This window comes from Sinocyclocheilus rhinocerous, unplaced genomic scaffold (genome assembly GCF_001515625.1).
Source record: "Sinocyclocheilus rhinocerous isolate Xijiao unplaced genomic scaffold, SAMN03320098_v1.1 scaffold180, whole genome shotgun sequence".
In the NCBI taxonomy this organism is placed as follows: Eukaryota; Metazoa; Chordata; class Actinopteri; order Cypriniformes; family Cyprinidae; genus Sinocyclocheilus; species Sinocyclocheilus rhinocerous.
The window spans coordinates 72,248-86,875 of NW_015657493.1; the positions used below are offsets into that span (position 1 = coordinate 72,248).

At 37.5% G+C, this 14,628-nt stretch overlaps 2 protein-coding genes across 5 annotated transcripts in view; one reads left to right on the plus strand and one right to left on the minus strand.

Moving 5' to 3' along the window:
• The first annotated feature begins 575 nt into the window (after nt 1–575).
• LOC107721131 (gastrula zinc finger protein XlCGF49.1) lies at nt 576–3,974 on the plus strand. 4 transcript variants are annotated; one of them, XM_016528996.1, is made up of 4 exons: nt 576–635; nt 899–994; nt 2,085–2,509; nt 3,588–3,974. In XM_016528996.1, exons 2-4 carry the CDS (start codon nt 922–924, stop codon nt 3,771–3,773), a joined length of 684 nt encoding a protein of 227 aa, XP_016384482.1. In that variant the 5' UTR covers nt 576–635; nt 899–921; the 3' UTR covers nt 3,774–3,974. The 4 variants fall into 4 exon arrangements, with proteins under 4 accessions (XP_016384482.1, XP_016384485.1, XP_016384484.1 ...); XM_016528999.1 differs by having other exon boundaries at nt 588–658; XM_016528998.1 differs by lacking the exon at nt 576–635 and adding an exon at nt 665–801.
• Nucleotides 3,975–4,585: 611 nt separating this feature from the next.
• mov10l1 (Mov10 like RNA helicase 1) overlaps nt 4,586–14,628 on the minus strand; it is a 33,417-nt gene continuing 23,374 nt past the window's right edge. Inside the window, 9 exon segments of the mRNA XM_016528980.1 lie at nt 4,586–4,939; nt 5,036–5,127; nt 5,849–5,989; nt 6,998–7,105; nt 8,695–8,844; nt 9,397–9,570; nt 11,353–11,499; nt 11,575–11,674; nt 14,337–14,488. Coding sequence (XP_016384466.1) covers nt 4,918–4,939; nt 5,036–5,127; nt 5,849–5,989; nt 6,998–7,105; nt 8,695–8,844; nt 9,397–9,570; nt 11,353–11,499; nt 11,575–11,674; nt 14,337–14,488 — 1,086 coding nt within the window. The 3' untranslated portion in view covers nt 4,586–4,917.

A 14,628-nucleotide genomic window follows, 5' to 3' on the forward strand; every position in this document is an offset into this window, starting at 1 on the left:
GAGATGTTTTTCTAGATTTGTTTTTTTTTTTTTTTTCAAAATCAGAATCATAATTTAAAAAACTAGTGATGTCAAATGTACTGGTGAATTCAGTTTCAGGTTGATACTAAAATAAAAAAGATGTGACTACCCACAATATTTAGAAGGATTTAAAATGTGGGCGACATTTACGTTTCAACAAACTAATATTTTATCTTAACAATAAAAGACTCAGGAGCTGGGAAACAAAAATGTGTTCTTTATTTTTCACTCAGGTTCACCTATTCAACACATTTACACCACTAGAAAATTAAGATTTTCTACATGTAATGTTATTTTCCCACAACAAATCATTTAAATAAGCACTGGTCGATAGTTTTTTAATAAAGTCTGAAGATCAGCATAAAGATAGATAAATAAAAATGTTTGTACAAAACTAGCCTTATTAGGATAATTTAAGAAGAGATCAATGAAGCCATGACTTCACACAATTCAGTATAAAGTGTAAACGTCTGTAACACGCCTAGAAGAAGAAGAGGAAGAAGAAAGGACTTTAATTTTGTATTTTAATATTTGGGGACTTTTATTCTGGTTCCCTGATTCCGCGTGACGTCATCAGCACTGCGTCCGCCTTCTCCTGTGTCAGCTGGATAAAGGTCTGTGTTTTTCAGCATTTTAGGTGTGTAAAACGACACTAAACGTTGAGTTTTCTCTACGCTTTTTACTCCAAAAACATAATAACACAACTGAAAGAGTTTTCCGTTAGTAATGCGAAACGAATGTTGGCTGTTACTGACTATAATTGCAGTGCATAGTTCTGAGGTAAAAGACGCGATCATTGATTTGATCTCCGAGTGATTTTCCTGATTAAATCCTCTTCTTCTCGATCTTAATCGATGACACGTTTCCAAACGAACAGGAGAAGCCCGAGGTTTGTCGAAGATGGAGTTTGTGAAAGTGGAGCTGGTGGATGTGGAGCCGCTCAGAGTCAAAGAAGAACCCGAGCCGCAAACAGGCAGGTTTCCATCAGTTCTGCCTTATGTATCTTTAGCAGTGTTTGCTGTCATGAAAAAAAAATTATATATCTTTATTTCTACTGTCCATTTATGCACACTACCAGTCAAGAGTTTTTGAACAGTAAGATGTTTTTATGTTTTTAAAGAAGGCTCTTCTGTTCACCAAACCTGCATTTATTCGATCCAAAGTACAGCAAAACATTTAAAAATCTGAAATATTTTTTACTATTTAAAATAGCTGTTTTCTGTGTGAATATCTATTAAACTGTAATGTATTTCTGTGATGCGCAGCTGAATTTTCATCATCATTACTCCAGTCTTCAGTGTCACCTGATCTTCAGAAATCATTCTCATATCGTGATTTGCTGCTCCAGAAACATGGAAACATTTCTGATTATTATCAATGTTGAAAACAGTTGTGTAGAATTTTTTCAGGTTTCTTTAATGAATAGAAAGTTCAGAAGAACAACATTTATCTGAAATATAAATATTGTGTAACATTATAAATGTCTTTATCGTCACTTTTGATAAATTTAAAGCATCCCTGCTAAATAAAAGTATTAATTTCTATAATTTCTCTAAAAAAAATTTTTTTTTTAATTATACTGACTCCAAGCTTTTGAATGGTAGAGTCAGTGTATAATGTTACAAAAGCTTTTTATTTCAGATAAATGGTAATCTTTGGATTTATCTATTCATCAAAGAATCCTGAAAAATTCTACACAACTGTTTTCAACATTGATAATAATCAGTAATGTTTGTTGTGCAGCAAATCAGCATATTAGAATGATTTCTGAAGATCATGTGACACTGAAGACTGGAGTAATGATGCTGAAAATACAGCTGCGCATCACAGAAATAAATTAGTTTAATACATATTCACATAGAAAACAGCTGTTTTACATTGTAAAAATATTTTACATTTTTTTGTTTTTGCTGTACTTTGGATCAAATAACTGCAGGCTCGGTGAGCAGAAGAGACTTCTTTAAAAACATTAAAAATCTTCCTGTTCAACAACTCTTGACTGCTAGTGCATCTTCTTTAACCCTTCCTGCTGCTCAGTTGATTTATACACGTGTTCGTTCTAGACTTGATGGAAGAGGACAGTCAAGATCCGAATGACGAGGAGGAGGATCCTCACAGTTTCACAGCCGGAGAAATGTCACAAACGGAGGATTCGACACAAACTACAGGAGCCAAGAAGTCCTTCTCCTGCCCGCACTGCAGAGAGAGCTACAAGCGTAAAGCAGACCTGAAGGATCACATGGGGATTCACAGCGAGCGGCCGTACACGTGTCTGCAGTGCGGCAAGAGCTACACGCAGAAGATCAACCTCCAGAATCACCTGCTGATTCACAACGGAGAGAAGCCCTTCACCTGCTCGCAGTGCGACCGGAGCTTCACGCGCAAGGGAGACCTGAAGAAGCACATCAGCGTTCACTTCGGAGAGCGGCCCTTCACCTGCCAGCAGTGCGGGAACAACTTCAGGCACCAGGGGAACCTCACCAGTCACATGAAGATATTTAATATATGCACATTTTTCTTAAATATATACATGCATGTGTGTGTCTTTATATATACATAATATATGTGTGTGTGCTGCGTATATTTATTATGTACACTAAAGCATTTATTTTGGATGTGATTAAAGATGAAATTATTCCTGAAAAGAGCTGTTTTACTGAAGTGACCTGCAGATTTCACTCATTCGATAGAGAAAGTTGAAGGTCAAGCGGTAGTAAATCGTATGAATTATTACATTCATTGGGTGAGAGGGCATTTGTGAAGCATTATTATTATTATTGCATTTTTCTCCGTATGTTAATTTAGTTCATAGCTGTTGAGAAGTGATGCATGGAGAGCCGAAATAGTGATTTACTGTTACGAGAATCCCTAATTAACAATCTAACGAGAGAGGACTTAACGTTTGGCGTTCATCACACTAACGAGTTCATCTGTAACTATTGACTCAGAATGCTCAGTAATGACTCTATATACTGTTCTCTGTCGAGCTGAGAGTCAGTCTGGGATTATTAAAAATGCAGTTTCTGTACTGTTCGTTCATGTAAATTAATTCTTAGCAGTCTGTATTGTATAAAGTGATATATGACTAAATGTGACTCGTCGTGTAGTGTAGGTTATATAGGGCTGCATGTGAAATACATTTGTATATGCATTACATTCATCTGTTTGAGTCGCTTGAGTTTTTCTCCTTCAGCTGGGCAAAACATTTACTTTTTCTTCAGCCGGAGGCTTTTGGTGTGAAAGGGACAAAAATATAACTTTTTAATGTTAAAAACAAACAAGCAAGCCCTGCCCAGATTCAAAAAGTAACGAAAAAGTAACAACGCATTACTTTCCATAAAAAGTAACTAAGTAACGTAATTAGTTACTTTAGGGAGTGACGCAATATTGTAACTTTTCCCAACACTGGTGTTAATATATAAATTTATTGATTGCCTTCTTATCAAATCAGATCTATTAAAAACTTTGATTTCTCAAAGCCAAACAAATTTGAAAGATGGCTTAGGCACCTGGAAAAGATCAAGATAACCTTGAAAAAGCATCAGATTTGTATCAAGTTTAGTCACATGAAGATTCACACCGGAGAGAAATCCCAGCGCAATTACAGCGACAAGAAACTCGCGCAGGTGTGCAACTACAAAAAGCCGGTGCTGTATCACGCCGGAGACATGCCCTTCAGATGTGAGCCGTGCGGCCAGAGGTTCATTCTGTCCTCGCACCTGAAGAGACACCAGAAGTGGCACTCGCATTAGAGCTCAGAAACCAGTATATACTTTCTGAACGAGTGTGTGTGTGTGGGGGAAAGCAGCACATAATCAGTTCTTCAGTTCAGAGACGAAAGCATCGTTTACAGTCGAGACGGAGCGAAGTTCATTCTCAGCTCTAGTAGATTCAGATTAATCACATCCAAAATAAACGCTTTAGTGTACATAATATATGTGTGTGTGCTGCGTATATTTATTATGTATATATAAAGACACACACATGCATGTATATAGCCCTGCCCAGATTCAAAAAGTAACGAAAAAGTAACAACGCATTACTTTCCATAAAAAGTAACTAAGTAACGTAATTAGTTACTTTAGGGAGTGACGCAATATTGTAACTTTTCCCAACACTGGTGTTAATATATAAATTTATTGATTGCCTTCTTATCAAATCAGATCTATTAAAAACTTTGATTTCTCAAAGCCAAATGATTTTGAAAGATGGCTTAGGCACCTGGAAAAGATCAAGATAACCTTGAAAAAGCATCAGATTTGTATCAAGTTTCCGTGCTGATTTAATGTATGCGAGACCATGACAGAACAGCATGGAAATGATCAAACTGTGCAGAACAAGCTGAAGAAATACTTACCAAAATACTGTAATTCATGATTTTATCACTGAAGTTTATTCTTTGTCTGAACTCTTTGCTTTTGGAAAAAAAAAAAAAAAGAGAAAATACAACTATTCATTGTTTGTTGAATGAATGAATGAACCGGAGATAATATAAACTTGCATTTAATTTTAATCATGTAATAGTAAATGTTGAACTTTACATTTTTACATTACATTATCATGCACACACAACCCTGTTTTTAGTTGCTGGTCAGACAAACAAAATAATCTGGAGTCACGCTAATGTGAAGATCAGCTTCTCAAGCTCAAACGTATGCGATCCAGTGGCAGGAACGCATAAAGTGAGAATGCTTGCTGAAATTATTTTTTAATCTTCTGTAACGCATTTGAAGGAACACAAGAGAAATAAACGCTGGCTCTCTCCAGATCCAGTGCGGTTCATCAGGGAGCTCTTTAGATGCTAACAAGCTAAAAGTGGCTAGATAACAGAACGATTATTTAACGCAGAACAATCATGGAACAGTCATCGCAACACAGTGCTGATCCGAGAAATGTCTAAGTTTCTTCAGAGAGAATCCTGTTAAAAACAAGAACAGCGTTAAGTGATGAAACCATGTTGTCCTGATCTAGAGAAACACAGTGAGTTCATGAACGTGACAAAACAGCCTCGAACCTTGGCGAGGCCTGCAGACTGACTGGAGGATCACAGCCCAGGAACGCTCGGTTATCATGCGAGTACTGCAGCAGAGCGCTGAAACACGGGTCCTGTCAAGAAGCACACAAAACACAGTTCAGAGTCTGTCAGGGGCTCCAAATCACCACCTTAGAATTATTCATATGTGACCCTGCAGCACAAACGCAGTCATAAGCAGCACAGGTATATTTGTAGCAATAGCCAATACATTGTATCTATTTTCTTTTATGCCAAAAATCATTAGGATATTAAGTAAAGATCATGTTTCATGAAGATATTTTGTAAATTTCCTATCGTAAATATATCAAAACTTAATTTTTGATTAGTAAGATGCATTGCTAAGAACTTAATTTGAACAACTTTAAAGATGATTTTATCAATATTTTGATTTTTTGCACCCTCAGATTCCAGATTTTCAAATAGTTGTATCTCAAGACAAATATTGTCCTATCCTAACAAACCATACATCAATGGAAAGCTTATTTATTCAGCTTTCAGATGATGTATAAATCTCAATTTCAAAAAATTGACCCTTGTGACTGGTTTTGTGCTCATATAAGGAAATAGGAAGGAATGATTTTTGTAATGCGGGGAGTTAATTCCATTAATTCAAGTTGTTTAATAGAAATGAATATGAATTATTAAATCTTTTCCAGGTGGAAAGAAATAAAACCTTGGTCTGAAATCACTCCTGAGTTATCAAAGGTTATGTGATTAAACTGCTTGGATTGTGTTGAGTATCTACACAGATGTCCTTCGTTTGGATCGAGTGAAGAGGGCTTTAAATCTCACCTTGATTAAAACGTGTGGGTTTCCGATCACAATGAGCAGCGCTTTGGCTCGTGTGATGGCAACGTTGAAACGCTTCGGGTCGGAGAGGAATCCCAGCATGCTTTGCAGTTCTTCATTCAGCAAGGACTCGTTGGATCGGACCTACAGTTTAGAAAACAGTGTTCTGAGCTCTCCAAACATTCATTATAATGCAGTAGATGCTTTACCAGTTTCACACGATCAGTCTTGCTCGTCTAATTGTTGTGATTTATAAAAGCAGCAATAACGTACAACGCAATTTACAAAAAGTAAAACTGACTCCAGTCTGGATCGCAGGTTTGTTCAAACGGTTCGAGCTCGTCCTGCGCTTCACTTATTTCCACAGTGCGAGCCGCCACTCCAGTCAAAGCACTTGATGTTTAATGCACTTGAATATTCAAATGAAAAGGTACTGACTGATGAATATTTATGCATACACAGGCTACTATATCTAGTTTTATATCTAGTATGTGCTGGGGCTGCAAGGAAGATTATTAGCTGTTATGTTTAGTTTTTATGGAGACTTGCTCTGCTGAATCATTTAAATCAGTGAACCGTTCAATGGAGACTTGTTCTGAATGAATCATTTGAATCAGTGAACCATTCAATTGAGACTCACTCTGACTGAATCATTAGAATCAGTGAACCATTCAATTGAGACTCACTCTGACTGAATCATTAGAATCAGTGAACCATTCAATTGAGACTCACTCTGACTGAATCATTTGAATCAGTGAACCATTCAATAGAGACTCACTCTGACTGAATCATTTGAATCAGTGAACCATTCAATGGAGATTCGCTCTGACTGAATCATTTGAATCAGTGAGTTGACTCGAGAACAGCTGCAGTCCGATCAGTCCAATTCCCAATGAATCATACAGAGTGATTTTGCACGCTGATTTACAAATCAGACAGCACTATCACCTCTCAGAGCAGGCGACGATTTCTCTAGTTCAAAATAACGAAGAGCGACATGTTTTTAAGAAATGTAGTGGAGTAAAAAGTATGAAATCATGCTTTGACTTATTTCGCTACACTACAAAGTTTCTTGAAATGAAAATACTCTGATAAAGCACATAGACATGAAAATGCACGCAAGTGCAGTAAGGAAGTGAAAACACTGGTTACCGTTGACATGATGATGATGAGGAACTCCTGGCCCTGGAACTCCTCCACCGACCCCACCTTCACCTCTCCCAGACCCACTCTGTGCAGCAGCACACGGATCTTCTCCACCTGACCACACAAACATCTCAGGACTTCACGATGATACAAGCCATGAAAGACAAGTCTGCTGATTAAACGGGAGTTTACATAATTACATCCCACCACAGACAGACTGACAATTCACTTGAAACTTAGCTTGTTAACTAGTAATCCTGGCATTGTCTGGCAAAAGCGTCTGTATGCACGGAAATGGACGAACAGATGCGGTGTCTGAGGGGTTTTCTGCATGCACAGAGCTGCCAGCCTTAGAACAAGTTTTAGAGTACCATCAGTGTGACGGGACGTGACAGGGGTATTTTTTTTGCAATTTAAAATGTTGAAGTATTGTTTTTATGGATTGGCCATTATTGAGCGCTATAAACGCATGTAATGAAACTCCACATGTGCATCACAGAAGTAACAGAACCTATGACGCTTCAGGTTTAGAAACGCTTCTCATGTGATACACATGTATCCATTTTTAAAGTGTTATCTATTGATTCTACCGCTTATTTATATTACATATGATCTGTATATATTAATATTCATTTAAAATAAATGCTTTATAATAACTGTTAAACTAAAAGTGCTTGCATGTAATGGATTAATAATACTATAAATCATATTATAATTATGTAAATCATATGCAAATTGTAATTATCATTAAAGCCAGACAATTTAGTTGTAATTTTTTTAAGGTACTTTATAGTGACCTTTAACCCTTTCCCCACCAAACACTGAATTTTCCGTGTTTTCACTATAATACGCTAGGGGGCGCTATTATGCATCTCCTGAATGAGTCTAAACAGTGCTGATCAAAAACACAGACCAAGAAGAGACAGAAACCAGCGATCTCATATGCAAGCATATGCATATGAAAAATAATGTGATCAACACTAACCGCATATAAATAAAAACGAGTCTAATGTTCCCGGGTGAAATGTGGATCCAGAAAGTGTGAAGCTTTGGAAGCGCTGATGGAATCTACTGCAGCTTTGCTTTGATAATATTACTGAATATGATCCAGATGTAGTATTTGATAAAAATGCGATTTTCTCAGCTTTTTGTAGAAAGCACATTAAGTGCTCAAGTATTAATTTTAAAAAAAGCGTGAAGCTAGAACAGATTTTTTGTTGTTTGAAAGCAGAGGGTCTGATCTTTATTTTGATGTACTGCATGTTCAGATATTCATACAACAAAATATTCTGGGTGTCATGAAATTTTAGTGAAAATCAGCAAAAACGCTGGCGGTGGCTGGCAATGTTTTTCAAAACACTGGCGGGGAAAGAGTTAATTTGTAGGAAGAGAAACTCTGAGTGACTTTCTGCGTCAGACAGACATGTGTCACTTTGCTCACATCTGATTGGTCCAATTTCAGTTTGAAATCTCTAATCCAGAACACAACCAGCTCCAGAGCAGCTGTGGAGTGTAAGTTACTATGACAATGAACGCCGCTAAAAGCCAAGCCACTTTCATGGTACCTAAAACCCAGGATTGGTGCAAACTAAACTGAAACTAGCCAACTAAACCGGCTTCATGGTACAGGCCCCAGATCTAAACCAGGCTGGATTTGTTTGGTTTTGTCAACTCTAAACCTGCTCTGAAACTCAGACACTCACCTGTTTCTTATATGGAGCGATGACGCCGATGTCTGTCGCAGCGATGGGGTTGTAGAGTCTCTTCGCGAGCTGGCAGCAGTACATCATGACTTGCACAGCTTCAGCGGGATTGAACCACGACTGATTATTGCCCTCTCTCACCTCAGTCCCCCTCTCACACACACACACACACACACACACACAAACACGGCATCTGAGGGTGCTTTCAGACCTGTACATCGTTTGCTTTGTAACAAATTAAGTCCCTGTTTGGGAACAATGTTGCATTTTCTTCTTGGTCCGGTTCGCTTTCACAAGGCAACATTGCAAAGCTTATTGTGATAATTAAAAACATGATTTTTGAAAATTAAAAAAAAAACAAGAGTTATCGGTTTTTGCACATAAACTCTTCATATATATATATATAAATAAATGCAGTTACAGCCAGCAATATTAAGCTATATTTATTCTTGTAATGCGCAGAGAAGAGCAATTAATTACACAATGTTTTAATATGAAGAGCTGCTCTTTGGTTTTCAAATGCAAAAACAAATATTCTCACTCACAGAATCAGACACTGACTGCTGCATTTACGTAACATTCTCCTGTTATGAATTATGATACCGCTTGGTCCGTTGGCTCGGATTGCTTTCTCACCACGAGTGAACCGCTCCAGAGTGTGTTCTCTGAACTCGAGGCAGGTGTGAAAGAGTCGATACTCACCCGCACGCCGTGAAACATGAAGGGGAAGCCCTTAGTGGGAAGCCTGTTCCAGTGGCAGAGCGCATCCACGACGGTCCTCTGAGAGCGAACACACAGCTCTCCGGCGTAAAACAGCCGCGACGGCAGCTCCAGCAGAGCCTCGTGGGAGCGGTAGTTATACACCAGCTTCATCACCTACAAAACCACACGCATTAATACACTACTCATCACAGGAGTCTGGGAAGTGCTCCCGATCAGTGGAAAATAAGAACCATTATTAGACTGGGGTTTCCAGGTTCAGTGCATGCTGCAACGATGCAAAGTTCATTTGAACTAATGGAGGAAATCTGTGCTACTTTATTGTGCAAATGCACTAGGATTCTCCCTTAAATGTTTTTATTGATTTCATCTTAAATCAATGATGTGTCAATAAAGGTTCCTGACGGAGACGGTGATTATTTCAAAGCTGAAATTAGTCTGGAGTATAAACCATTTCAAAATAAAAGAGTTTTATTTTTGCACTTAAACAGGGCTCTACGCTTATTTTTCTTTTTAGGAGCGCTTGTGCTCCTAACTTAAATTTAGGAGCACCAAAATTTGATAAAAAATAGCCTTCCCATTACGAGGTGATATTTGACTCCTTAAAGTGATTTACAGTAGAATTTTGTTTTTACCTTTGTAATGGCATTTTTCTATCTTTATTAAAAGTGTCATCTCTTGTCAAATTTTTTTTAAATTATATTTTATAAGCTTTTTAAAAATCACAAATATGATGAAGATCTGGTCAGTCGCACTGTAGAGCCCTGCTAAACACTTTCTGTTTGCCGACTTTGCACCTGTTGGATATCAATATATTTAATTTTTAACATCACTTTAGTTATTTGCTTCTGCCATGGTGTGATTCTCCATGTGACGGTCTTATTACAGCTTTGCTCAAATAAATGTACATTTATAAAGAAATATATATTTTTTTTTTACAATTACTAAAAAATTTTTTTTTTAAATAAATAACCAATTAAATTAGTATTTTAGTTAAGTTCTATCACAACATTTGTGTCGATTACCACAGTATGCTAAAAAATTATTTCTACTCATTTCTCAAATTTGCAGAGACTTCTGTTTACAACAAAGATCAACAAGTGATCGCATGGGGAGTATAAAATCAGAAATCTGCATTTTTCTTAAAGGTGATATAATTTTTTCCCATGTTAAAAAACTTTGTTAAATAAGTTATCTAGTATAATAACTTTTAAGGTTAAATATTTTGTGCGTGTCAATAAGTTTCCTTTTCTGAAGAAGAAAAGAGTACATTTATTTGGCAAGGATGCATTAAACTGATCAAAAGTGATGAATCTTATGTAACAATGTCAATGGCTTTACCAATTAAAAAAAAAAAAAATAGTGCTGTCAAACGATTAATCGCGATTAGTCACATCCAAAATAAAAGTTTGTGTACATAATAAATATACACAGTACACTCACATATATTATGTACTGTATATATACAGATATATATATATATACACACACACACGCATGTATATATTTAAGAAAAATGTTATATTTGTATATTAAATATATTTATATATAACAAATTATACAAATATATACATGTAAATATTTTCAAAATATATGCATGTGTATTTTTATATATATATATATAATAAATATACACAGTACACACACATATGTGAGCCTGGAGCACAAAAGCAGTCTTATGTAAACAAAAACTTTTTTGGGGGATGCGATTAATCGCGATTAATCATTTGACAGCACTAAAAAAAAAATAAAATAAAAAATGGTTTCTTCAACCTAAAAATCATATCAGTTTTCACAAAAATAGATCAATTCCTGTAGACTGAATTATTTTCTGTGGAAACTGACAGCATGTCAAACATCCTGTAAATAAAGCGTAAGCTGCATTTATCTCAATATTTCACGTATATCCCACAATCCCTTGTAATGCAGCCTCCTGACCAGCAGGGGGTTGTATCCTCTCTCGCTGCAGCTGTAGAGCGGCGTTCCCATCAGTCTCTCCAGCAGAGACACGCCGAGTCCAAACACAGCGGCCAGCTTCGACTTCACCACCGGCCCCAGCTGCTTCGGATCTCCAGCCAGCACGATCTGTGGCAGAAACCAGAGGCGGATGAAGCAGTCTGCAGTGACCAGTGCTTCCACACGGACTCTGCTGGCTCTCACCTGTCCACTCGTCTCTGACAGTAAACTCAGAGGGATGAGCGACTCGGGTTCAGTGGCCTGACCCGCCTCATCCACAAACACATGGGTAAAGTGACCAACACTGAAAACACACCCACGTCTTTACAAGAGCTGACTGCACATCATTAACATCACATGCCAGGCAATATTATATTGTTTTTCCCCAAGCATGTTTTACCAATTTCAAACCACATAAATCTTATTAACTATTATCTTACATATAATCGATTATAAGTTATACTGTGGTGACCAAAATTATTAGAACACTAGTATTTTCAGCAGCTAAAGTCAGTTATTTCTATCTTTTGCTGTAGTATGCATCTCATGGGCATTTAATAATTTTCACCATTTCAGTTAAATCTCTAGTTTGGCCCATTTGCCTATAAAAATAACCCTGCTTAATAATTATGCACACCTGAATGTTTTTCGCTTCCAGCCCTTGTTAACAATCATATGCAACTTATTCATCATTACATGTAAAATGAATAGTAGTTATTAAGATTGATGTGGTTTGGAATTGGTCAAATGTGCATACCTTAGCAACCACCCCGGGTACCCTAGCAAACATATAGCAACACCCTAGCAACTAGACAATATTTTTATCCATCCATCCATCCATCTATCTATCTATCCCTTAGCAACCACCCCGGGTACCCTAGTAATGGCCCTAGCAACCACCCCAAGTACGTTAGCAACCGCATAGCAACGCGTTAGCAACCACCCTGGGCACTCTCAAACACATAACACCCAAGCAAACTTGGGTACCCCAAGAACCCTAGCAACCGCATAGCATCAACCTAGCAACCTTACCAACCATATAGCAACACCCTAGCAACTACCCAGAGTACCCTATCTGAGACTCCATCTGAAACATGCTAGCATTGTGATTATACTTAACAGCAACTTCATAGCAACACTCCACACCAACCTAGTAACCACCTGAGTACCCTAACAACCACATAGCGACACCCTAGCAACTGCCCCGGGTACCCTAGCAACTGCATAGAAACACCCTAGCAACCACCCCGGGTACCCTAGCAACCATATAGCAACACCCTAGCAACTAGACCATTTTTATCTATCTATCTATCAGGGTTTTTTATGCAAGGTTATTTTTATGTATTTTTCTTATCCTTACACTTTTTGTACTTTATAAAAGCCCTTCTAGAGACAAGTGTTGCAAATTAGCTCTCGCTATGAACACTGTTACTGGCATCAGACGGCTGTTCTTTGCAGATTTATCTATGCATATTAGACCTGTCCCTATTCAAATAAATCATTAATAAACAAATAAATAAAGTAACAGAATTTTTTTACAGTTTTTTTAAATAGAGTTAGTTCACCCAAAAATGAATCATTTACTCACCCTCATGTCATTCCAACCCCATAAGAGTTTGATTCATCCTCTTCTGGAACAAGACATTTTTAGAGGTTTTTGTCCCTACACTGAGCGTCCAGATAAACAAAAAGGGATCGTAAAATGAATCCATATGAATCGAGCAGTTTAATCAAAGCCTTGTGAAGAGATAGGAGCACTTTCTATGATGAACACATTTCATGGGTTTGGAAATGACACGAGGGTGAGTGAATGATTACAATTTTCCCTTTAAAGGCACAATATGTAAGACTTTCGTAATAAAATATCCAAAAACTACTTGCACAGTGTGATAGATTTCATGCAGTTGTGTACTCAACGTTATCCCAAAAGATCCCAAGGATTTGTAAATCCAGAGAAAATCCAGTTTTAAATAATAGCTCGTCTCTGTCGCCTATCAGTGACGTAATATCCACACCATCCTCAGTTAAATGCTGCTGTACAGTTCAACTAAATCCATTACGGCTGTTGTGAATAAAATGAAAATGAAATAAAAAGTGCTGACCACAGTATTCAATTTAGATATACTCAATGTTGCGCCATGACTTTGTTATGTGTTTGTACAGTGTTGTGCATTATAACCAATCACACACGAGTCTGTTGAGCTTATGAACGCAATAACCAATCAGTTCAGTGCACACGCTCGAGAATTCTCTCATCATAAACAACAAAGTGCAGATGTACGTATGATGTAAGAGATTCATTCATCAAACCGTGCATAGACAGCTTTACTGATTATAAAGGAAGTTTTTTTGAGAGTGCTTAAACTCGCGCTAGACTGTCATTGTCAAAGAACATTATGACTGACTTCAGTGTTCTTTGCTCACTTTCGCTGTATAATTTACCCTGTGTTGGGAAAAGTTACTTTTAAAAGCAACGCATTACAATATTGCTTGCTTGTTTTTAATATAAAAAGTTATATTTTTGGCACCAAAAGCCTCAGGCTGAAGGAAAAGTAAATATTCACGTCTAGAACGCAGAAGAAGAACGTTTAATCGTCTTCAGCGATTAAAAAAAAAAGAACAAATGTTAGTTTATTTAAAGTCATTTTTGCCTAGTAGTATGATTGAATTGGACATCGAAGCTCAGCAGAAAAGACACTTGTTAATGAAATGGGATTAAATACATTAAGCATATTTGTATTTAACATTTAATTATTGCATGTTTGTGTCACATTCTGAGTTGCATTTCACCATTTTATTCATTTTGAGGAACACCGAATCAGTTTTTTTGTGAGTGAGATGAATTAATGCATGTTCACATTTATTCTAGAACTAAAGTAACATCTTGCTCCTGATTTCTCTCAATATGAGCACAGGAGAGCTTTCAATCAATACACGGGAAACAAAGTAACTGGTTTACTTATGACCGCACCTCTTCTGGTCTGCAGGTGGCATTGACGCGAGCCAGACTGGCGGTGTGCAGGAATCCGCTCTGGTGCAGACGCATGCAGACGAGGTCCGCGGCACTGTTTGAGGGCGTGCACACCAGCACACGACTGCAGGGGATGCGGTGATGCACCTGCGCACACACACACAGATAGAGTTCACACATATTCACCATCTGACTCCGCTCACTCACTACAGCAAACTCAGCAAGAGGTCTGAGCAACATACACCACTTGTGTGTGTGTGTGTGTGTGTGTGTGTGTGTGTGTGTGT